We start from the raw sequence: 26,316 nt of genomic DNA on the forward strand, positions 1-26,316 counted from the left end.
AAGCGGACAGCATGCTAATGTGATTCTCCTGCACTCCTAACGTATAAAGTTCCTTTTAATTACAAAAAACTTAGCTTTCAGCGGAGCTTATACTTTTGAAATCACCATTAGGCTCAAGACAGACCCTGGTGGATTTTGCCTTCAGCCATCCCAGATTCACATTTTAGGACAAGAGTTCAAAAGATGCACTCAAAATTCCAAAGGCGTCAAATTTCCTGAAAGGGAGATGTTTCATGGCCACGCAGAAAGTCAAGATGGAAGTAATGACCCTGAAATCAAACCTCTGCTCTTGTTTTACAGGCAACACTGACCTGGGGGCCCCAGAGTTTAAGGCAAACTAACCCTAACCTGCCCACCCCCCCAAGAAAGATGTGGCAGAAAAAAAATCCTCTCCTTCCATGTTCTTAGCAAATCTAAACTTACATTATATAGCGAAAAAAATTCATTCGAGAGAAATATGGGGCCGCTATCCTACATGAAATTTCTGCTCTATCACTTTTGTCCCTAGACAATATGATTTCCAAAAGAACTAGAAGTCTTTTCCAAAGAATTATGATATCATTCACAATTAAACTCTAAACTGGTAAAACTGATAACTTAAAAAACAACAACAATGTGAATGCTGGTATTGTTATAATAAAGACCAGAATGAAGAATACAGAAGTGATGCCCAGAAAAAACTAACATTTTTCCTCCCTGCTGGAAAAAACCACTGTATACCATAATAATGCCATTTCAGCGTATCGTGTTCTGCAAACTCAGCAAGAGTTACTGAGGCTTGAAACCACAGTTAAACCAGGTTCTGACAGTTTCTGCAGAACCAGTAGCGGAAATTTTGAGTACTTTGGAGAACTGGCAAATACAACCTCTGGCTGACCCCAGAGTGGGGTGGGAATGGAGATTTTGCAATATCGTTCCCCCAGGAATGGGGTGGGAATGGAGATTTTGCATATCCTTCCCCCAGGAATGGGGAGGGAATGGAGATTTTGCAGTATCCTTCCCCTGAAGTGGGGAGGGAATGGAGGTTTTGCAATATCCTTCCCCCAGGAGTGGGGAGGGAATGGGGATTTTGCAGAATTCTCCTGGAGTGGGGAGGGAATGGGGATTTTGCAGTATCCTTCCCCTGGAGTGGGGAGGAAATGGGAATTTTGCAGTACCCTTCTCCTGCCATGCCCACCAAGCCACGCCCACAGAACCGGTAGTAAAAAAATTTAGATTTCACCACTGCATAAATGTAATAACTTTGCTTGTGCAAACCCAACCAGTGTTCATGAAAAAGGTACTAAACAAATAATGGTTAAGTGTGATTTGCGAGCTCAGTCACTGAATCAGTTCTTTCTCTAAACAATTATCAATCGATCAGAATAGAACTGGAAGAAACCTTGGAACTTATCTAGTCCAACCCCTTGCTCAAGCAGAAGACCCTATACTACAGGTGTCAAACTCAAGGCCCGCAGGCCAGATGTGGCCCGCGATGTGATGGGATCTGGCCCACGGGGCCATCCTGGGAAATGAAAGGGGCCTGCCCCCCGTCTTTCAGCCCGGTCTACCCAATGCGAAGAGGAAACATCAGGCCAGCGTGGCTTTGGCCCAGTCTACTGAGTGCGAAGAGGAAACCTGTCGGCAGTTTGGGAAGTAGCGTCAAGCTGGTCACGCCCACCCAGTTGGTCACACTCACCGAGTCAGCCCCCCCGACCTCTGTCCCCCCGAGCCCCCCCGACCTCTGTCCCCCCGAGGTCAACCATAGCACTGATGCGGCCCTCAATGAAATTGAGTTTGACACCCCTGCCCAATACCATTTCAGACAAGTAGCTGTCCAATCTCTTCTTAAATCCTCCAGTGATGGAGAACCCAGAACTTCTATAGGCAAGCTGTTCCACTGGTTAATTGTCCTCACTGTTTGGAAATTTCTCCTTAATTCCAGGTTGCTTCTCTCCTTGATTACTTTCCACCCATTGTTTCTTGTCCTGCCCTTTGGTGTAACTACAATAACTAAAATGTTATTTTACTGGCACTAGAATTGCTGATGGACTTTTACAGCCCTTCTATTTGAGGTTCTTTAAGGTTAAATGTTAGAGTAGGGGTGATCCTTGAATCTTCTTTCTATCTTTAATCAAAGAAACTCATTTCTCTCCCCCACCCCCCTTGTTTCGATGGATAATGAGAAATGTTTGATTTGTGGCTTCCATACAATCTTTCTTTTTAATTGTCAGGTGGTTTAATAATATATTAGGTCAGGCTCATCTTCCGAAGTTATACTAGAGAAGTTATTTGTTTGTTTGTTTGTTTGTTTATATTGAATTTAGTGATTGCCATCTCATTCACATAGCAAGAATCTCTTCATTGCTTCATCCTTCAAATGCTTATCTTTTGTTTCCCCACGAAGTATTTCAAGATGACAGTTTTTAACCATTAGGCTACTAAATCATTTTGCTTTGCATTATGATCCATCTGCTAGACTAAAAGGAATGAATAACTAACTAAATAATGTTAGTTATGTTGTTAGTTTGAGCTCCGAGCTTGGCGATTTAGTTGCAAACATTTCATCCCCATTCGAGGAGACATCTTCAGTGCGCCTTGGATTATGCTCGTCTGGGAGAACACTGGCATTTAAATATCTTTCTGAGTCCTGGTCTGATTTTGGGTTGTGTGATTGGCTGGCTATAATTGATGAGTCATAGTCATTGTTGTTAAGTACCATCTGTACGATGTAAATTAGTGCTGCTGTTGTTGTTAAAATAGAATAGAATAACAGAGTTGGAAGGGACCTTGGAGGTCTTCTAGTCCAACCCCCTGCTTAGACAGAAAACCCTACATCACTTCAGACAAATGGTTATCCAACATCTCCTTAAAAATTTCCAGTGTTGGAGCATTCACAACTTCTGGAGGCAAGTTGTTCCACTGATTAATTGTTCTAGCTGTCAGGAAATTTCTCCTTAGTTCTAAGTTGCTTCTCTCCTTGATTACTTTCCACCCATTGCTTCTTGTCCTGCCCTCAGGTGCTTTGGAGAATAGCTTGACTCCCTCTTCTTTGTGGCAACCCCTGAGATATTGGAACACTGCTATCATGTCTCCCCTAGTCCTTCTCTTCATTAAAGTAGACATACCCAGTTCCTGCAACCGTTCTTCATATGTTTTACCCTCCAGTCCCAGTTGTTTGGATATCTTCTGATGATGTCATGGTCTGGTTTCATCATCAGAAGACATCTGAACAACAACACCAGCACTAATTTACATCACACAGATGGTACTTAACACCAAGGATTATGACTAAGCAACTATAGCCAGCCACCCACACAACCCAAAATCAGACCAGGACTCAGAAAGATATTTAAAGGCCAGTGTTCTGACAGATGAGCGCAATCCAAAGTGCACTGAAGATGTCTCGTCGAATGGGGAAGAAGCGTTTGCAACCAAATCGCTAAGCTCGGAGCTCAAATCAAAAACAAACTACCAACCTGAGCTACTAATCTTGAAAGACATTTAAATAATGTTAGCCCTGGTACAACTCTTCAAAATGACAAATGTCAATCCTTGTTGACACCGTGCAACATGCTGGAGCAGTGTTATGCAAGACTTTGGATTTTATTCCAAAACCATGCTTCAGAAAGAGCAGGGATATGAGTTTCCCAAGCCCATAAAACAGCAGTTGAAGAGAGCTATGTGCTTTCAGGAAAAACATAGCAATTTTAAAGAACTGCAGACAAGGCTCTATCTACATGTCTACATACTGCAAAGTGTGTCTTTTTTTAATATAATTCAAAGCACTGCATTTCTCTACAGTGTATTGTGTGTTGTTTGGGGACTAGAAAATGTTTTAAAAACCAAGGAAGAGTCCCTTGAGTCAAATTAACCTTTTAGTAATTTCATGGACATATCTGTGTCGTTTTCTTAGCAAAACATTTCAACACTAAAAAAGCACAATTGCTTTTTTAACCAATAACCCCTTCTGAATATTTTTCACCATTAGGTGTTAAAAAACAGATGGATAATTTTACATTAACCTGATATTAGCCCTTTACTTTCAACAGGAGAAATAACTGCTCATGTTGAAAACAAAATACTTTATTTTGAAATAAAGGGGTAGATTTTAAAAAAATCTACCCATATTGTGTAGAAAAAATAATGAAGTAAGGTCAACATATTCAATATCCAATAAAGAGCTAAAAGAAAAGTCATCAATTTTCTTTTTGGGTTTGTAACATTGATTTTTTTTTTTAAAGCTTGTTTAGAGAAGGCCAATCACTGCTAGAAGCATCTGGTCTTCTGGAAGGGCATTTTCCATGGGAATCAGTTTGGGGTTTAGGGAAGAAAGTGGCAAACATCTATTGATTGTGGCCAAAATGTCAATCGGCTAATTTTGCCTCCCAGCCAGAAGAACCTTAAGCCATTTTGTTTTAAAACTTAATACCAGCAGCCCATCTGGGACTCATAGAAACCATGAATAATAAAACATCTAGCAATTGGCTAAACAAAAAGCAGGAGTTTGATTAATGCTATTTATGGACTCGGCAAGGGGAGGGAAAGTGGGGGTGGGGGATGCAACACACCTGCACCATCCTTGGGTAGATTTATTTTATGCCACTTAAATGTAAAGACCTCAAGAAAATATGCCCCAGAATGAAAACCACTCTGATTGTTAGCTTGAAAGCCTCACACTCAATGTCTCAGAAATGTTCCAATGGGGGAAGAAGGAAAAAAAAAAAAGAGGCTCCATCAAGCATTCAGGAAGAGAGGGTGAGCAGCTGTGAAGAGGCAGCAATAATAACCAGATATTGTTGCTGCACCTCAGAGAATTTTGCAAAGGGAAAGATATGAGGTACGGGGAAGAGAGAGAAGAGTTATTTCAGTAAACTACCTTGAGAGCCTTAGATTATTAGCACAGACAATATAAAGAGACAAACAATACTTTGCTTTGCCCAAATCAGTTGGGAGAATAGAGTTTGTCTTCCTCTATCAAAATGTTTGTGTGTGGGGATGTGGAATAGCATCAGTTCTTTTCTTTTTTTATTATTTATTTTACTTGCTTCCACAAAGAGGAGTAAATTTGCTTGGGGATTTGAAGGAGAAGGGAGGGGAGAGAGGGAGGGGTCACTATTCAGTCCATCCTCAAGTAGGAAATCCACAATAAGTAAATTTTTTCTGTCTCAACTGCTTAAATTTCATACTTTTGACTCAAAAAGGCCTCTGTTCCCATCACAAACAGCAGAAGTGACAGCTGGGCCCAAGGATAGGGTGAAGATATTCAAGATGGTGGATATGCAACGGTGCCATTGAGGCTTTGCCCATTTGGTGGCCTGTGGATATTTTATCATACCATTGTAGCTGCCATCTTGACTTTTGGATCACCTTCTGTACACCTTTGTTGAAGTCTTCCTTAATGGACCATTTCGCAACAACCAAAGGACCTCTCTGCATGTCACATGTGGAATTGCCCAGCGTCAGCTGGAACATGCCAACCCACTCTACTCGTTTCTAGGAAAATTACCTACTTTTCTTAAGACTAAGAAACAAATACAATTGCGTTGATTTTTGCCAATCTTCTGATAGCCAAAATACTTGATGAATCTCCCCAAAGTAAATTCAAAAGCACATTTCAGTACCATATCTGGAAAAAGTTTACTATTCAGAAGAATAAGAATTACTAAAAGATGGAGTAGATCTATCTTGGTTAAGCGATCTTGGAAGTCAGATAATTGAAGTTTTTTCACTTTGGTGAAGTGAAGTGAAAGTGAAAAAAAAGGGGGGGGGATTTTCCCTCTTCAGCAGGGACTCATTGAACAAAAGTCAAGTCCACCCCAGTGGAGGAAGCAGAAACCAAGCAGGCTCTTTCGTGATAGAGAAGCAGCTTTCAATAATGTTATTTCTTTCATTTAGAGTTTCAAAGTCACCATCCAGAGATATAATTCACTAGAAAAGCTTGAGGTTATGGTGGCTTGTCTTTTCCAATCACTTTGCACATATTTCTACATCAAAATAAATAGATTAAAACCTCACACGGGTGGAAAAGATCTCTCAAGGTACACAATATTTTGCTTGGGAAAGGAAGGGCACTTCCTCCCCAGCCCAAACCCAGATATAACAGGCTGAACAAACTATCAGCATCCTCTGAAATGAGAAGGCAGAGAACCAAATCTCTCATTACCATCGCTTCGCACATCCCGTTTAACAGTTAACCGCCAGACTCCAAATCAAAGAGGTAACTTTATATATCTTTAAGCATACCATATCTTAAAAGCCATAAGGAAATCCTGTGAAAAGTCGGATTAAAAAAAAAGGGGGGGGGAAGCTGGCTGGGAAACCAGGACATAAATCGGAGTTAATACGCTCTGTAATTAATGGTTTGTATTATTGATGCAGGGTAACTCCTATACTTTTCTGTCTAGACAGGTTGCCCTAAAACACCATTTCATCCTAAGGGTCGCCTTTCTCTCTCTCTCTTTTTGCAGAAGGAGTCCGAAAATGAACTTTTTCTCCAGGCTTTTCGGGGACAGAGATCACAAATTGTCGTCTGTCATTGTACTTTTAACGGTTAACTGTTAAATTATGAGATTTGGATTTAATTTTTTTAACTTTTTATGAGATGTTTCTTAACTGTTGTGAGCCGCCCTGAGTCCGGCTGGAGATAGGGCGGCATATAAATCTCATTAATAAATAAAATAATAATAATCAATCTCTCATTAATAAATAATAATAATCAATCTCTCATTAATAAATAATAATAATCAATCTCTCATTAATAAATAAAATAATAATCAATCAATCAATCAATCCAGAGAAAACCAAACCTGGGAAAGCTGGATGTAACTTTTGCAGCCCTCCTTCCCTCCGGAAAAACTAAGCTCCTATCTCCCTTTGGTGGCATCCAGAGAGAGAGAGAAAAAAAAAGGCAAGCCCCAGACTCCCAGGGCAAGCCAGGGCTGGTGCTCGGGAAGGGAAGAAGGGGAGAGAGAGGGCGAGAAGGAGAAAGCGAGCTCCGGACAGCTGCTTGGCTCTTACCTGGCACCCCGTTGCCGCCGGCAAACCTGTCAAGGTGGAAGATCGCCAGAGTCAAACACAAACGCCGCGCAAAGTCACCACCAGTCCCCATGCTCTGGATCGGGATTCCGCGCAAGCAACCTGCGGGGCTCGCTCTCTCTCTCTCTCTCTCCCCTTCGCTTAAAAGAAGACGCGCTCCGGGCTGGCAGAGGGCAGCAGCCGCCACAGACAACTGACGCGCTGACAGCATCCCGCTGATTCGCAGATGGGACAGCCCGGTGGGCGGGACCGGAGGGGCGGAATGCCAATCGCTCCTCACATGGAGAAAGGGGGGGGGGTAGAGTGCAGAGGGGGAGTCGGAGCGGGAAGGGGGAGGGGCGGGCGGCCGCTGTCTGGGTCTCCTCTCCTCTCCCTCAGTTCGGAGGCCCGAGGAATTGCGACGGGACGGGACGCTTCGCGCACCCGGGAGTGGTGGTGGTGGGTGGTGGAGAAGAAGAAGGGAGACCTGCAGCCTTGGGGGGTTTAGAGTTGCAGACAGATGCACCCCGCTGGTTGATTTGAGGGGGAGGGGGTGAGGTTTTGTTTTGGGGGGGGGTCGATGCAGATCCTTTGCATGCCACAGACTGAGAGAGGCAAACAATTAACTCTTCAGTTTAAGACAAGCTGGGCTTAATCGTTGGGTCAGGAGGAAGGTGTGTGTGTGTGTGTGTGTGTGTCCCACTTCACGTTTAAAAAAAATATTTATTTATTTATTTTATTTATTTTATTCGGTTTATATGCCGCCCTATCTCCCAATGGACTCAGGGCGGCTCACAATAATAAAAACGCAAGCCACAATACAAAATCTAAATCTAAAATCTAAAAAATTTAAAATTTAACCCTTAAAATCCCCCCATCACACCAGGTCAAGCGATTTAAAAAGCCAAGTTTTTAATTCACGACGGACGGTGCGAAGGTCAGGCGCTAATCGGAGCTCTAAGGGAAGTTGATTCCAGAGGGTGGGCGCACCCACCGAGAAGGCTCTATCATAAGTTTTATTTAATCATTTAATAATCATAAGTTTTATTTGTCAAGCATATATAAGATAACAGGTAAAAACATACTTTGAACACATGAAAAGAGTAAGTAAAAAGGAATTATTAGGACAGGTTATATTGGGTCAGTCCTCCCCCCCCCAAGAAAGAGGGGAGAGGGGAGGAGAAGTCCCACTTGCCCCCAATTTATTCGTATCCATTTCCTGCGTTCATAATCATGTTTATGCTTACATCTGTCGTTTTATACGTGTTTGACAGATAAATAAATAATAATAAAAGTTCTGAACTGCAGCATGAAACTTCCCCTGTAAGCTGTGGTTCAGGGAGGACCAGTCTCAGGCAAGGTTCCTTTCATCCTGTTATTCTGGTTGCAAGGGATGGGGGGGGAGGATTTGGGAAGGGGGGAGAAGAGGTCATAAAAGTCAACATGGTGGCTGTGACCATGCAGTTGGAGCCTTTTAGGAGATGGTGAGACGTTTGTCTCTCTCCTCCCTGGACAATCCAAATGGGAGCATTGATGTTGTTGTTAGTTGCGAAGTCATGTCCGACCCATCACGACCCCATGGAGAATGTTCCTCCAGGCCTTCCTATCCTCTACCATCCTCTGGAGTCCATTTAAGCTCACGGCGATGGCTTCAGTGACTCCATCCAGCCACCTCATTCTTTGTCGTCCCCTTCTTCTTTTGCCCTCAATCTTTCCCAGCATTAGGCTCTTCTCCAGTGAGTCCTTCCTTCTCATTAGGTGGCCAAAGCATTTGAGTTTCATCTTCAGGATCTGGCTTTCTAAAGAGCAGTCAGGGTTGATCTCCTCTAGGACTGACCGGTTTTTTCGCCTTGCAGTCCAAGGGACTCGCAGGAGTCTTCTCCAGCACCAGAGTTCATTCACCATAGTTCATTCACCATATGAATATTTACCACACTCATTATACGGGAGCATACTAAAGAGTAACCCAGTTCCTGGGTTGGGAGAGTAGCCCGTTCCTGCCAACTGAGCTTTGCCCAAGGCTTGTTCAGTAGCCCTTTTTACGTGTGTGATTTTTGACATCAAGAAAAGATGCTTTTCCTGGCACAGAAAATACCTTCCCCCCCCACTCCCAAACCCTCCCCCCCATCCCTTGCAACCATAATAACAGGATGAAAAGGACTTTGCCTGAGTGTGACTGAAGGACCAGAAGTAGCAAAAGTGGGCACCCTTGTGTGGGAAAGACTTGGGGTGGGGGTGGGGGGTTAGAAAGTCTTCCATAAGCTGGAAAGGACAAGAGCATTTTTCCGAATCAAACACGCCGCGCTCCCATCGTCTCCTGACTCCCTACATGCCTGCCTGCCTTGTTCTTTTGAAGCGGATTCCCACAATCGGACCAGGATTTCCACAATCGGACCGTGTTTCATTTCCCTTGGTTTTGTAGGCTAAATGTCACCTCAAGGACTCCTATTCAGATCCAGTTGGGCTCTTTCTACAGGATTTAGAGTGGGACCACTCCTATGTTCAGGGCTCTTCAACTTCTGCCCCCCCCCCAATTCCTCCCTCCCTTAGGTTTCAGTGACAGCCTGATTTGTACAAAAAAAAAAAAAAGCTCCTTACAGGCTAAAGGCAGAGGGGCTTTGAAGCTGCACAGTCCAGAAACTCAACAGCAAATCTCCTTGACAACAGTAAGAGGGATTCCCCTTCCCCCCTCATGGCCCAGACTAAAAGAAAACTTTTTCTATTCTTTTTTTTTTTTTTTTTTTGCTTTGCCTTCAGGCTCATCTAAGCTGGAGCTGTTGCCTTTTCCACTTGCTTTGGGTCATTACCATTAATACCAGCCACTAGATTTCCATAACATTTGGAGAGAGCTAAAAGGAAGGGGGGTGGGTGGGCATATTTTAAATTACCTACCAGGTTAACAAGCTATTCTTATTAATTTTAATGAGGATATATCACATTGCCCAGTTTCATCAAACGTCGATCGATTAAAATAATTCCGTGTCAAGTAGAGACTTCAAACAAGCACTTATCTTTTAAATGGTTTAAATAGGTCCAAAAGCTACCAAAATGGACAAGCATTCTGTTGCTTTTCATTCTTTCCCCCCTTTTTTTGACACTTTTGACACTGGAATATATATCTAGATTATTTTTAGAAATATGCTGGGAAATATTTTTTTTTAAATAGAAATAAGCTGAAACAGCCAAAATAGAATAGAATAAAATGACCCTCTGATACATGGATGCCTTAAAAATTTTTTTAAGAGTACTTGTATTAAATTGACAATTTCCAAGTAAACTGAATATTTTAGAGACGTATGGTATATACTGCATATTCTTCATTTCTTGTCTTAATTTATATTTCTGTCTGTAACTCAAAACACTTTTCCAAATGCTTCAACCTCTCCTTGGTAATACAAGAATAGATTTTTATATTATTTCTTTTCAAATGTTTCCTATTCTGCATTATTCTCTACATTGGTGCAAAAATGCACAAAGAAGCACTTGTGAGTTTATGGCTGACTTACTACACTGAAAATGTTCAGCCTAGTCCCCTGGGAATATTCCCTAATACCTTAGAGCTCCATCTAGTGAATTTCAAGGCATAAGCAAGAAGTTCATGGTTTCAAAATATATGTTTAATTGAATCTATTATCTATTAATTATCTTACCTAATTAGCAGATGTAAAAAATGCAGTCTGGTTATGAATTGAGGGTTATGATAATCAAGTTGGAATATGCTATAGAGAAAGACCATTTCAGACTTTCCCAGTTCAACTAACTTAAACCGTGATCAGAGGTGGGTTTCAGCAGGTTCTGACCAGTTCTGGAGAACCAGTAGCAGAAATTTTGAGTAGTTCGGAGAACCAGTAGTAAAGATTCTGACTGGCCTCGCCCCCATCTATTCTCTGCCTCCCGAGTCCCAGCTGATTGGGAGGAAATGGGGATTTTGCAGTAACCTTCCCCTGGATTGGAGAGGGAATGGAGATTTTACAATATCCTTCCCCTGGAGTGGGGTGGGAATGGAGATTTTACAGTATCCTTCCCCTACCATGCCCACCAAGCCATGCCATGCCCACCAACCATGCCCACAGAACCGGTAGTAAAAAAAATTGAAACCCACCATTGACCGTGATGGTACTTGAAAGTGCTAGTATTCAGTGCCAAATCAATTAATAGCAAAATGATCACCCAGGACCTGATTATGAATCGGTACGTATGCTGATCTGGTTTGTAGTGTGGAGACTGATAAATAGTTTAGTAAAAGTGACTTACTTAATATGCGTCCAGAATCTGAAAATAACATTTAACACAGCACAGTACTTAAGCAAAATGGTTTGGTTGAGATCGGCATATGTGGGACTGATTGGGGTAGATTGTAGGGGTGATACCGAAATACAATTTTATCATATTATAAGCCACTTCTAAAAACTTTGTGTTGGGACCGAGGTCCAAGTAGGTAGTAATTGACGCAAACAGTTCCAAAACAAACAGACTTTATTAGAACAGCTGAGAATTAGCTCATTCTCAGCATAGTCCAAACTAAATTAAAACAAACTCTTCATAACACGAATTCTTCAGTCTAATCACCAACCTTGGTATAATTAGGCAAACTGCCAAAGGCTTCTCTTGGCAAAAGTTCAAAAGCAGAAGATGCCGACAAGAGATAAGTGCAGGCTCCTCCTGTTCCTCTGCCTCTCTACTGTCAGCCTCTGGAGGCTCCGGAGTCCGCACATCACTCCCCGATGGCCCTGGCCCCATCTCTGCCTCCGACGCAGAACCCTCATCCAGGCCTTCCCCAGCCTCCAGGACTGGCCCATGTTCTTCTTCAGCCTCGTCGCTGTCCGACTCTGCTGCCAGCTCCTCAGGCTGCTGGCGAACTACAACACTTTGCTAAGAAAAATGTGTGGACCTGTCAGTGAACAGTGGATCTATTTTATTTGTATTTAGTTTACTAATCTAATAGAATATATTCTTGGTTTTCTGTGTTGTGTGTGATCTAGCTGTGAAAGAATGTTCCATACTTTTATTTATATCAATATATCAGCACTTATTAGGATTTAAAATTACAGATCAGCGGAGTTCAGTAAAAATGGAGAGTAACCAATTAATCCCAATAGTTTTTATTTTAGTTGTTTCCTACTGCAAAAAAAAAAAAAAATGTTCTTTGGCAGGCAATATTTTTGAAACTCTGCTGGGCTTCTATCATATGGAAATGGCTTAGGAGTTTGATGTAGTCAGCCTTGAATGTTTCCTTGACCCTCCAGAGATCAATGCATTAGGGACATATAGGATGATGGGTGGAAGTGTAATACAAATCTGTCCCAAGATATGGGAGAGATCTATGCCATGGAGATGATTTTTTTAAAAAATTACTTTTCTCTCTCATAACTGAATTTAAATAAAGTCATCCAGTGCAGCTTTTCTGGATAGTCAAAGGCTATTACATTCCATCATACAAAAGAAATATACAAAGAACCAGATAACCTAGTGTAACAATTTTCAATATGTGTTGTATTCATTACCATAGTTGGTTTAAGTCTAGCGGGTGTAACTTTGTCTGCTTATCCAGTTGTAGTGGATACTTTCTAAGGGATTCAGACCAGAGGGGAGTTTCACATAATTTTACCACCAGTTCACTGTGCATCGAAAATGTGGACATGTGTGTGGCATTCCATGCATGCACTTTACTTGTGCACGTGGCTTGCACACATGCATGCGGCTTAGAAAATGTGGCTAAATAGGATAGCATAGCACCCAGGCAGGAGGGCATGGCGGGGCCGCCCGGGGGGGACACCGGGGCAGGCCCACCCTCAGGTTGCCACTACCGGTTTGCCTGAACCAGTCTGAACCCTCTGAATACCGCCACTGATACCGCCATCTAAGGATACCACCACTGATACCATCACCTAAGGATAACGCCACTGATACCGTCACTTAAGGATACCGCCACTGATACCGCCACCTAATACCGCCATCTAAGGATGTGAATGGGAACGTTGAAAAGGAAGACAAAAACATGCCAGAGAAGATATTTGTTCTCTTGTATACCTTTCCAAAGTATTTTTCCAGATTCTCTTTCTTCTCAGTTTTACTTCACTCCTCTACTCCTATCTATCTCTTGCCTTTTCCTTACAACTCTTTCAATTGTCCCCTGTTAAAAGGCAGATCAAAGAAAAGTCTCAGCCAAGCTGAAAAGAAAGGAGAACAGAAATCTGAGACGATCCAACATTGTTTAAGAGAAAATATAGTAGGAAATCACATAATCTATTTATGATGCTGGAATTGTATTTCTGTTTATATATTCTTAAAAAGATGCATGTATGTATTGAAACATCCATTTCAATACATAAGTCTATTAACCTTTTTAACCTCTTTAGGGGAGGTTTGTTTCCTTCTTTGGGGAATATATTTTTCTTCAATAATGCTTCCCATAATTTCAATTGCTCAATTCCTCTGAATTGCCTTGCTTGTTCTGTTGAGCAAGTTGCAGTATATTTCTTATCTCACTAAATCTCTCTTAATTTTCCTGTGGATTCACTTTATTATCTATCAGTCTGAAGTTTCAGTTTTGTCGTAAACAACATTCCCTGCATGACTATGTTCTTGATTTATCTATGTGAAGGGCAAGGAACTGGATCCCGGGTAACTACCATGTTTCCCGAAAATAAGACCTCCCCTGAAAATAAGCTCTCCCCGAAAATATTTAAACCAGTGATGGGTTTCAAAATTTTTTACTACCAGTTCTGTGGGTGTGGCTTGGTGGGTGTGGCAAGGGAAGGATACTATAAAATCTCCATTCCCACCCCACTCCAGGGGAAGGCTACTGCAAAATCCCCATTTCCTCCTGATCAGCTGGGACTTGGGCGACAGAAAATAGATGGAGGCGGGGCCAGTCAGAATTTTTACTACCGGTTCTCCGAAGTACTCAAAATTTCCGCTACCAGTTCTCCAGAACTGGTCAGAACCTGCTGAAACTCACCTCTGATTTAAACATGTGCGCAGCGGGTCACCGCCATGTCCTCTGGTAAGGGAGACAGAGTTGGAAATCAGGTAAGACGGCAAGACGCCCCATGCTCCATGCACCCCAAAATAATACGACCTCCCCAAAAATAAGGCCAAGAGCTTATTTCAGGGTTCAAAAAATATAAGACAGGGTCTTAATTTCGGGGAAACACATGGCTTTTCAAGCTGTGATTGCAAAATGACCAAGCACTGTCATTGTTCTAACATCATTGATTTTTGTCAGAGTTGTATTAGGGCAATGGAAATATCTTCTTTAGTATAAATGAATTTTCATGTAAACAGGATCAACTTTTTATTCATCTTCATTCAAACTGTGAAGAAATCTGGAGCAAGTTTTAAAGGACTTCTAATCAGACATGTAGGAAAATAATAATTTTTATTTGGAAACATTTAGATTACGTTGCCAATCTATTCTTTTCACCAAAATAAGGCACATGCATAGAAGAAATAAGGCTCAGGGCTTGTAAGAACAAGTTAACAGATCGTAGATGCATTTGAAGTGTTAAATTATATACTGGGGCTACAGTAAGCACGCAGTGAAATACAGTTAGTCTTAAGTTTCATAGACTGCTCATTGGCATGGAAACTATAAGTAGTATCTATTCTGCCATTTCAGCAATTTTACAGTCTGCTCTATTTTATTGAACTTCCTTGCAACTACCATCAGAGATATAAAATAAATTTGTGGCAAATTTGTAAAGGACTAGATTTGAAAGATCTTTTCTATCTATGGCATGGTTGATACCCTGAAATCTATCAGTGACTGACTTCTTTTAAGCAAATACCCACATTTTATCAATAAGGTATGTTTCTGATGCTGCATTTGAAAAGAGTTTACACTGGGGATTTACTATTTTTTTTTACTTTTAAAGCGTGCAACAAGGGTATTGGTGTAAGGACCGTGTCACTCAGTGTGTTCTGACCTAGGCTTCCTAGCACAAAAATAGTCCCGGCAAACCTCTTTAATTCAAACGGCTATGAATTATTGTCATTCCCAGTCCGAAAGGCTTCTCAAACAGTCTATCAGGGGAGTGTTTACAAACACTCACCTTATCTCCCTTGGAATGCTGCCAGAAAACTAATTGCCAAACGCAGGGCAAGGCCAAACTTAGCACAGAATCAAAGAGAGCTTTTCTAGAGCTTTTACCAAACAGATGAACTAATTGCTTCCTGCAAAAGTTCACATCCCATTCGCTTCTCTTTTATGTCTTGTGGGAGGGGACAATCATCTCCAAGTCTTACTCCCCTGTTTCCTTAATTGTTCTTGTCTCCTGGCAGCTCTGCGCATGTGCACACTGGGAACAGGCTCACGCTGTTCTTCTGCCTCGCTGATGTCAGACTCCAGAGACTCCAGAGGCAGCAAAGAACTACCAGATGGCCTTGGCCCCCTCTCTGCCTCCGACTCAGAGCCATCGTCCGAGCCTACCCAGACTCCAGGACTGGCCCATGTTCCTTCCCAACCTCTTTACTGTCCAAATCTGCTGCCAGCTCTCCTAGCCGCTGGCGGGCCACAACACAGTGATGCAGTCAGGATGAAGGAAATTATTTGGAGCAAAATATATGTCTTAGGTTCCCTTCTCCATTCCTCAATGTTCTATTCTATTGCAATTTAATGTTACCCTCCCACCCATCCATCCCAGTCCACCCTTGATGCTGTGTTATTTTCTCATCCACCAAGTGTCTTCTCTTTTTTTCGTATGCTCAGCCTTTCATAACACACAAGGTGTACATTATTGGTATTTAGCAACCAATTATACAAATTATATTTCAGATTTTTAAGAAATTCGGTACAACCACCCAAATGCCCTATGAAAATCAGAGAAATACTAAAGATTTATATCGATCAACTAATTCAAAGGGTGGGCTGCTGCGGGTTCGCAGGGGTTCAGGAGAACCTCTAGCTAAGATTCTGTGCAGTTCGGAGAACCCCCAAATCCCACTCCTCCCAGGAGTCCCCACATGTCCCGTTTTGGATTCAGGTAAGAGCAGGGCACGCGTGGAGACTCAGGGAGGGCAAAATATGGGTCTACCAGAAGTTCGGGAAACAGGCCCATTTCCGGCCTCCAGAGAGCCTCCGGAGCCTGGGCTGGGGAAAGCTCGGACGAGGGCTCTGTATCAGGGGCAGAGAGAGAGCTAGACAGCAGTGAGGCAGAGGAACAGCTGGAGCCTGCTCCCAGTGTGTGCATGCACAGAACTGCCAGAAGACAAGAAGAACTCAGAAAGCAGGGTCAACTTGGGAGTAAAGCCACACCTTGGAGGTGATTGGCCCCTCCCATAGGAAACAAAAGAGGAGCGAACGGGGAGTGGGCTTTTGCAGGAAACAATTAGTTTGTTTGTTCCGTGACTTTGAGAGACTGTGCCAAGTTTTGCCTTGTACTGCGTTTGGAAACAAGTTACGTGGCAGCTTGCCAAGCAAGATAAGGTGTGTTGATAAATATTCCTCTGAAAGACTGTTTGGACAGGCCTTGCTTACTGTGAATGAAAGTAATTCACCGTTGTGTAAATTTATTTATTTATTTGTTTAAATTTCTATACCGCCCTTCTCCAATATAGGACTCAGGGCGGTGAACAGCCAAAGTAAAAACAAGACATACAAAATCTAAAAACTGTTTAAAATAATTAAATATTTTGGCCGTAATTAAAACAATTCCAATTTAAAATCAGTTTAAAATTTAACTCAAGCCAGCCCAGCTAGTTGAAATAAATGGGTTTTTAGGGCCCGACGAAAAATCCGAAGGTCTGTTATTGTACGTATCTCTGGGGGGAGGTTGTTCCAGAGGGTGGGCGCCACCACAGAGAAGGCTCTCCCCCTGGGAGACGCCAGCCGACATTGTCTGGTGGACGGCACCCTGAGGAGGCCCATTCTGTGTGAGCGTACTGGCCGGTGGGAGGCTATTGGTGGTAGAAGTTTTGCTGGGACCAAGACTCTGCTTCCTGCTTTTTAAGGGAGCGTAGGTCAGAACACAGGTCTTAAACCTGGGCTGCCAGCTTTCTGGCTGACAACCCAGTGTCTGAACCACTGAGCCACTGCATCAATCCCAAAAACTAGATTAGATTCGACCTGAATTACATTTTTGGGTGATGAAACATCTAGAACCGTGATGGCGAACCTACGGCACGCGTTCCAAAGGTGGCACACTGAGCCATATCTGTGGTCACGTGAGCATTGCCCTAGCTCAGCTCCAGCATGCATGCGTATGCCAGCCAGCTGATTTTTGGGCCTTTGGGGCCCACTGGAAATCGGGAAACGGGCAGTTTTTGGCCTCCTGGGTGGTGGGGAAGGCCATTTTTGCCCTCCCCAAGTTCCTAGAAAGCCTCTGGAGCCTGGGGAGGGCAAAAAAACAGGTCTATTGGGCCCACCGTGCCATTGTGTGCCAAATGCAGAGGGAGCGCAGGGTTGGGTCGTGTGTGCATGCACGGGTGGTGGGCACATTGAATTATGGGTGTCAGCACGCATGGGCTCAACCCTTCACACTCCCGCTCTGCTTTTGGCACGCAATGGCAAAAAGGTTAGCCATCACTGATCTAGAACTTAAAATGTAGACTAATAGTGTTGGAATGAACCTTGAGGTCTTCTTGTCCAAACCCTACTCATGCAGGAGACCCCCCTATACCCTTCCAGACAAATGCTGTCTGCTATCTTCTTGAAAACCTTCAGTGATGGAGAGGTAAGGTGTTTGTGGAAATTGGGATCGTAGAAACACCCAGGAGCATAGAAGAGTCCAAAGGCAGATGCATGAATAAATGTGATAAATGTATTTATTCATATAACAAAACATATTAACTATATACAAAGGCTGTCTTGATATCCATTAGGATAGGGGGCACACAGCGTGTGTGACCACCCCTATCAAAGATCATGTCTCATGGAGAACAAACGTAAAAGAGGGCTTGGTGGAAAGGTTAGAGGGGGTTTTATACTCAGTGTAAGCCCCTCCTCTCCACATAGGGGTGGGGGCACTTTCTGCCTCCAGTAGTGTCTGTATGATATATGTGCTAATGGCTTGCAAATACTTGACAGTGTTCTACTGATTAATTGTTCTCTTACTCAGGATATTTCTCCTTAATTCTAGATTGGATCTCTAATGATCTTCCAGCCATTATTTCTTTCCTGACCTCAGATACTTTAGAGAATATGTTGAATCCTCCTTCTCTGTGACAGCCCCTTATGTAGTGGAAGACTTCTATCATATCAACAATGGTACTTTTTATTAGACTAGACAAAGCTATTTTCGTCATTTTTTTCATTGTAAGGTCCCTTATCTTTGTTGCTCTTCTCTGCATTCTTTCTAATATCTCAATTTTTTTTTGTATTATGGTGATCAGAACTGGATGCAGTATTCCAAGTGTGGTATTATCACTGTAATATAAAATGGTACTATCACTTCAAGGGAGAGAAAACTAAGGTTTTACACTTTGGCAAGAAAAACCAAATGTACAGGTACAGATTAGGTGAAAGTTGGCTCAATAGCAGTAACTGTGAAGGGGATCTTGGAGTCCTAATGGACATTCACTTAAATATGTGCTACAAGCTTAAAGGGTGCTACAGCGACTGAAAAAGCCAATGCAATCCCAGACTGCATTAACAGAGGGATAGAATCAAGATCACATGAAGTGTTAGTACCACTTTATAATGCCTTGGTAAGACTATACTTGGAATACTGATTAATATAAATATGGCAAACAGATTACAATATTGTCTCCTGACCTGAGCACAGATGTCTGTGTACATAGACTCATACGGGGTGGGATTCCGCCAGTTCAGACCACTTCGGGCGAATTGGATGTTAATTTTAATCTGGTTCGCCAAACCAGTAGTTGCAAGGACTGGCTGACCCTGCCCACCCTGTCCCACCCCTCTCAGGAGTCTCCACACAGCCCATTTTGGATGCCAGGTAAGTGCAGCGCCTGTGCGGAGGCTCTGGGAGGGCGAAAAACGGGCCTTCCGGAAATTCCAGAAGTCTGGAAACGGGCCCGTTTCCGGCCTCTGTAGGGCCTCAGGAGCCCAGAAGAGGCCGTTTTTGCCCTCCTGGAGGCTCAAGGAAAGCCTCCGGAGCCTGGGGAGGGTGAAAAAGAAGCGTGCTGGAAGTACTGGAAGTCCAGAAATGGGCCCATTTCCGGACTCTGGAGGCCTCCAGTGTCCGGAGGAAGCCGTTTTCGCCCTCCTGGAGGCTCAAGGAAAGCCTTCGTAGCCTGGGGAGGGCTAAAATGCCTCCCCACCATTGTGCAGGAAGCTGAGTAGGCCACGCCCCATGGCCACACCCACCCAGGAACTGGGCAGCAAACCATTTGCTAAAATTTTTCACTCCCACCCCTGGACTCATATAGTTGGAACTGATTTCAAAGATCATGTTGTCCATTATCCTCTAAAAATTAGATAGCAGAGGTCTTCAAACAAAGTCTGAATTACTAGGATCCTGGACTACATGATCTTTGAAATCAGTTCCAAATGTATGATTTCATGTCCCCAGAACTCTGTACTCAGGTGTTCTGGAAATAGTTTGAATAGATGCTCTGGGAGTTTATGGTCATTGTGCTTGGGAGAAAGGTAGAAGAATGGTCAAACACCTGATGAATACTCTCCCCAGAGTCTTCTCCAGATGGTTCCACTGGAGAGGAACATGCCACTTAACGGGACAACCTACTCCCATGATGGCGAACCTATGGCACGCGTGCCAGAGGTGGCACGCAGAGCCATCTCTGTGGGCACGCGCGCTATCATCAACTGCCCTTCTGGTTTCCAGCATGCTGGCCAGCTGGTCTTCGCGGGCGCTGGAGTGTCAAAAAATGGCCTGAAAACGGCCCCAAAAATGGCCAAAACCAGCCAAAAAACAGGCTGTTTTTTGGGCCATTTTCAGGCCGTTTTTCAGGCCAGCGCACACGTGCTCACTGGCCAGTTGGTCTTCGGGTTTCCGGTGCATGCACATGGGTACTTGGTGCCGAAAAGGTTCGCCATCACTGACCTACTCCATTGGTTGACAGCTCCCACTGTTGAGATGTTCTTCTTAATATCATATTTGAATCACTTCCTTAAAGTTTTCAAGACTTTAGTTCTCTTTCTGCCCTCTGGGGCTAGAAAGAACAAGCCCCCCCTCTCTTCTATGACACCCCTTTTGATATTTGAACTCTGCTATTGTATCTCCCTTCAGTCTTTTCTCGGGCAAGCTAACCATACCATGCATCCAATCAATTCTACTATTGGCTTCCTATCCTTTATCAGCTTGCTAGCCATTCTCTGAAGTTATTCTCTGAAGTTATTCCAGTTTCTCACTGCTCTTTTTGAAACATGATAGTCAAAACTGGCTATAACATTCCATCTCTGTGACAATTAAAGGAATTTACAGGAATTATATTCATTGTAGTTTGGGTTCACCACAAAGATAGTAATTTTCCAAATCATTGCCAGCTGTGAGAATTGCCCCAGCACCCAGTCTGCGGAGCAATTACTCTAGGATGCTCTGGTTTTCAGTTTATCATTCCTTGTTGAACTATTTATTCCTGGTTAGACTGTAGATGGCATGCAAAGGAATTGGGAACGATCATTGTCCATCTCATCACTCCATTAAAAGCTAAGAAGACACAAATTGATAGCATTTTTGTCAATTTGACCCAGAAGAACACATACAAGAGCTGCACAAAGCAGGCGAACCATTTGACTTAAAAATAAACCTGAAAAAGAGGCAGGTTATATTTAACAAATTCACCAAAGAAAGATAAATGTTTATATCTGGAGAAGAACTAGATATAGTAGACCACTTTGTATACCTTGGCCAACGGATTTCAACGGGAGGTGATACAGTAAAGAAAATTGAGTGGCGTGTTAAAAGTTATTGGCATGCATTCAGCAAACTAAGCATAATTTTCAAGAACAACTTCCCGCTACGCCTGAAGAGAAAAATTTTCAATCAATGTGTGCTACCTGTTCTAATATATGCCAGCCAGAGAAACATCGGCATTAGCCTCACAATCGATGCAAAAACTAAGAGTGGGACAAAGAACCATGGAAAGATACATGTTCGGTGTTGTGACCCTGACTCCCGAGCCTGCCCTAACAGAGGAAGAGGACTCAGAAGGTGATGGGGAGGAACTGATAAGGCCTCCCTCTCCAGGACCCTCCTCTCTGGCAATGCCTCAGGTTCCATCCGAAGGCCAAGACGAACAGCCTGGGATATGCCAGGAGGAAAGCATATCGGAAAAACAACAGATAGGGAGCGAGGATGATGAATCCTGGCTTGATCCCAGGCAGCGTCGGAGGGAGAAGCGTGTGCAGCAACGAAAGAGGCATGGGAGGGCCAGAGATTGAGCTGAGTCACTGAGCCACACCCCACAAGGAATAAAAGTGGGTGTGATTGCTCTTCAGGCTTTGTGACGGTCAAAGTTAAAAACCTGAGAGTTGCATCGCGTTACCTGAAATTTGGCTTGTGCATATTTGGATTGGACCTTGGCGAACTATTACTTCATGGATTACTTTTTGCTACTGAATCGGACTGAGGATAAACTCTCTCTTGCTTACTGTGAGTGAAAACTGACTTGGCAGGCATTTTGCAGTTTACTGCCAAAACTCTTATCTGCAAGGGTTTCTAGTCTGATTGCTTAATAAAATCTTGGCAGGCGTGCCTGGTTGTGTGTTTGCCTGTGTGGGGAAGGGGGACAGAACACTCGGCATCACAAGACAAGAAAGAAAGACCTGCATGTGGATTAGAGAATAAACAAAAGTACTGCGTATGAGATCATTAAGAGAGTAAAAAAATTGAAATGGAAATGGGCTGGTTACATAGGAAGAAGAACTGATGGCAGGTGGACCAAGGCAGTCATAAAATGGATTGAGAAGGAGAAGGAGAACTAAAACAAGGAGTAAAACAAGAACTAAAACAAGGAGAAGGAGAACTAAAACAAGATAGATTGACGACATCAGCAAGCATTGCTGATTACTTAATCATTTATTAATATTATTTATTATGATTATTAAGTATTGCGAAGCTTCTTCTTCGATAATATTGTATTGCAAACTAGGGCATACAAAACCTTTGCTAGACCAATTCTCGAATACAGCTCATCTGTCTGGAACCCGCACTGCATATCAGACATTAATGCAATTGAGTGAGACCGAGATATATTTCACCAGAAGAGTCCTCCACTCCTCTGCTCACAACAGAATACTTTATGCCACCAGGCTTGAAATTTTGGGCTTAGACATTTAAAACTACGCTGCCTTCAGTCTGACCTAAGCATAGTACACCAAATTATCTGCTACAACATCCTACCTGTCAATGACTACTTCAGCTTCAACCGCAACAATACACGAGCACACAATAGATACAAACTTATGGTAAACCGCTCCAAACTCAATTGCAGAAAATATGACTTCAGCAACAGAGTGGTCAAGGCCTGGAATGCACTACCTGACTCTGTGGTTTCATCCCCAAACCCCCAAAACTTTAACCTTAGACTGTCTACTGTTGACCTCACCCCCATTCCTAAGAGGTCTGTAAGGGGCATGCATAAGCGCACCTACGTGCCTACCGTCCCTGTCCTACTGTCCCCATTTATTTGTATCCATTTCCTGTATTCATAATCATGTTTATACTTATATCTGTTATCTTATACATGCTTGACAAATAAAATAGATAGATGATAGATAGATAGATAGATAGATAGATAGATAGATAGATAGATAGAGGGTCCAATTGGCAAAAGAAAGCTCAGGACCATATAGGTTGGAAACATGCGGAAGAAGCTTTCATCCTGGAGTTGATAGACAATGACTACAATGATGATGATGATGAATTCCCACATGAACAGAAACTTTACACTTTGATTTTCCTGCTGTAGTTTTATAAGTAAGGAAGCCTATATTTAAGAAAGGCAAATGTAGCTCAAAAATGCAAGCTCAGGACATCCGCACTCTTTCTGTACCCCACCCCCACCCCCAATAAGCTCACAGAGTGTGTAAAGGCAAACATTTAGTCTCTCCCCCTTTTTTTGCATTGTTTGGGGATTTGAGAGGTCTTTAAAGAGCAAAAAGACAGCCTTGAGTTTGTAGGGAACCCAATTCAGCCTTAAAATTCCTGAACTCCCTCTGGTGAGCCTTTATCCCATCCAGTTTAGAAATACATCCATGAGGTCTGGAAAAATCCGGGTGTAATCTTAGAACCAATGGACGTTTGTCCATTGTTGTACGTTTCTTCCTTAAAGCATGAAATATTTTGCACCTTCAGAGCAATCTAATTGTAATCAGTTATGGTTCCTTGAGTCACTTATGGTATCCCCCCCCCAACTAAAAGTTGTAATGGTTTTAGAGATTTAATTCCTAATTTCCTTTTTACTTTCAGGAATGGAAACCGTACATCTAAAAAGTCTGCACCAGAATCAAGTCAGAGTTTGTTCAAGTGTCACATGTGCTGTTTTTGCTAGGATGAGAATTCAAGCTACAAGAAATCAGATTCTTGGATGTTCAAAACAGATCACAACATCAAAATGAGTTCATGTATGCGTGTTTGTGGGTATAACATAAATGTAACAGCAAGGCCTTTTCCACATTTGCTTGATTTTTCATATCTGGCATTGTTCAAGAGAGAGATGGTAATTATTAAAATACAGTAGCTGCTAATTAAGGCCGAACTCTATTCTTAACAAAAGAAATTCTTGAAATTTCAGAACTTGCATCTCTTGAAACACGTTTGTCTGTCAGAGATATTTTTATCCTTGTTTACAGCAGTAAATTTGACAGAATGTAGGGATTTTTTTTTTTCCAAAACTAAATGGTATGCTTAAAAAATATTTTGCTGAAAGTAACACAGTTACAGCTGGTTCCAAAAATATCAATTGTTTTACAAAGGCAGACATTATAATTTCTTCTAGTTTTTACTGGGACTTAGCCAAACAGACATCTTGTTACCAGCTCTGCATAATCAAGATGATAAATGTGATTTCAGTTGCTAAAGCCAAGATACAATGTGCTACAAATTAAAATGGAGGACTAAATAAAAGAAATATAAGCGGCCCAAGAGAACATGAAAGCTAATAAAAAATGAAAAGCAGACATTTCTCTTTCTCTCCATTGTTCCAGCTTTATTTATTGTTTCTCACCAGTGGGCTTGTCTTACATAAGAATTTTATCATGTGAATTATAATTTAAAATTCGAAAAGTTTTATAGATCACGCAGGAATATTATTTATCTAGTGCAGAGATCTTCAAGGTTCTGGAGAAGAAAATATATTGTGACTAATTAAAAAAAAAATCAATTTTAGATTTGTAGGCAATGGAAAGAGGGGGGATTGCTATGATACTTCTGGTAAAAAAAAAAAGAAGAAAAATAGCCAGGTCTCAGTATAACAAATGTTAAAATGCTTCTATTCCATCAATCACTCCTGCTGACAGTACTAAAATGCTGTGATTCCATCAAATTCAATATGATATATTAACACAGAGTTGCAATCTGTGAGAAATTGGAGAAGCAAAGGTTAACCAGGAATAAAACAATCACTCATGAAATCAAGTATTATTAATATGAAATGCCTCAAAGTATGATAAACAATAGATACTGCAGTTAGCATAAACCTGCCAACCAGCCGTACATAAATAATATTGGAGCTTGGTTCACTTTCCAACTACATTATTTAACTATTAGTTACACCACCCACCCAATCCATCTCCCTACTCTGTTTCTGCAAACTGGATATTTATGAGACGTTTTAATTTCCAAAGAAAGACCCAACATTTCTCTTTGCAGAGTATTTCTGCTTTTCAATATGTGCTATTATACATAGCATTCCCTGTCAACCCTTTATTTGCATCTAGCAATTTTGCCTCTCTTCTCCATGTCATTGCTCCCTTGTCTCTCTCTTTTCCTTTTCCTTTATAAGAATGTTGTTTTGAAGTTGGCCAACGAAACATGTTTTATTTAAGCACAGTATTCCTGGAGCAATAGGTTCTTTACAGAGCTAAAGGCTGCCGAGCACTTCATTAGTTCCAAATAATGAAAGAATGGTGCAATTGAAGAAGGTCTCTAAGGGAGAATGGCGTGAAAATTAGAGATCCGTCTGCTCATTTGCAAAAAAAGAAAAAAAGAAAGAAAGAAAGAAAGAAAAAAGTGGATTTGCTAAATAAAACACACCGTCTCCATTCAGGTCCACTGAGAAAAGAGTCCCCCCACTCAGTATAATAAAACCAGAGGGGCTTTTTTGAAGTAGATCTGTGCATTCCACATTTGGATTCAGAAGCAACGAACTGTTGAAATTGCTATTTACATTTCCAGCTGTTTTACCAGTGATTTGCCCATCTTAATAGCTCTTTAAGCTTTTAAGGAAGAAAATAGCTATTCTCATGACTCAAAGAAGAAACCGTGGTTATTTCAGTCGGCTCCTATTGTGAAGGGCTTAGTTCCCTCTGCCTTTATGTGTGTCTTTCTCTTTATGTTACTACATCCCTTTTTCTTTTTTTTTTTTCAATTCCTTGCTCGGTTCTAAAATTCGTTCCTTTCACTTTTTAAATTTTACCTTATGTATTTTAGTACAACTTGTTCTTGATACTGTTAGTTCAAGGAAGAAGAAATCTTCTAAAGGCTCTAAGCTAGAAGTAGGGAACTGAAACACTAAATCTGCTAGTTATTGGAAAGTTAGACTAGTATTAAATCCTCAGGGATGATGAAAGTATTAATACAAGCTTCCTTACATTTCTCTGGAGATTCGTCAAATATAGAAATTGATTGTGGCATGATATTTTTCTTATTGTTAAGGATTTTGAGGGAAAAGAATCCTAGCATTTACTAATTACTTTTTTAAAAAGTTTCTTTCAAGATAGATCTATAAAGCTCTGCAGCAGCTTCCAAGAAAACAATCTTTTATTTGTATTCATTCATTTTGGAGGGCAACTACCTCACCCATTGTCTACAGTGATTAGCACTTTAAAAAAAATAAACTAACTATCTTACATTTTTTTTGTCTAATACATAAGCAATCAAAGGTGAATTCTTTAAATACTACTTGCTTACCTCAGTATTTTTAAAAAATCTTGAAGTAGCCATACTAGATTCCTTGACTGGGAAATATCAGTCACTGGGCTAAATATTGAAAATCCCAAATGTTGGACATTGCTAAATATATTGATCTGCATCAAGGAATAGGAACTATTCACTTAAAAACACTGTTCTGCATGAGGATGTCTCAAAGACGGTAGGAAGCCTACAAGATTACTTGAGAGTAAGTGGATTTGAAGTGTGTGGACAAAAGACTGACAGTTGTATATAGCCTGCAATTATGTACCTACTTAAGCAGTTAAATAACCCTCACTAAGCTCACTGAGATTACTCTGAA

At 41.8% G+C, this 26,316-nt stretch overlaps 1 protein-coding gene across 4 annotated transcripts in view; it reads right to left on the bottom strand.

The window, feature by feature from the left end:
- Positions 1-7,235, bottom strand: part of SCUBE1 (signal peptide, CUB domain and EGF like domain containing 1) — a 204,677-nt gene extending 197,442 nt beyond the window's left edge. For 2 of the 4 annotated variants that reach the window (XM_087874275.1, XM_034442032.3), the window contains exon 1: positions 7,000-7,215. In XM_087874275.1, coding sequence (XP_087730401.1) covers positions 7,000-7,090 — 91 coding nt within the window. In that variant the 5' untranslated portion in view covers positions 7,091-7,215. Of the gene's footprint in view, positions 1-6,999 lie in introns of all 4 variants that reach the window. The other 2 variants (XM_034442031.3, XM_034442030.3) reach the window with 2 other exon arrangements.
- Between the last annotated feature and the right edge of the window lie 19,081 nt (positions 7,236-26,316).

Source organism: Pantherophis guttatus, chromosome 7 (assembly GCF_059756535.1).
Source record: "Pantherophis guttatus breed Tessera chromosome 7, ASM5975653v1, whole genome shotgun sequence".
NCBI lineage: Eukaryota > Metazoa > Chordata > Lepidosauria > Squamata > Colubridae > Pantherophis > Pantherophis guttatus.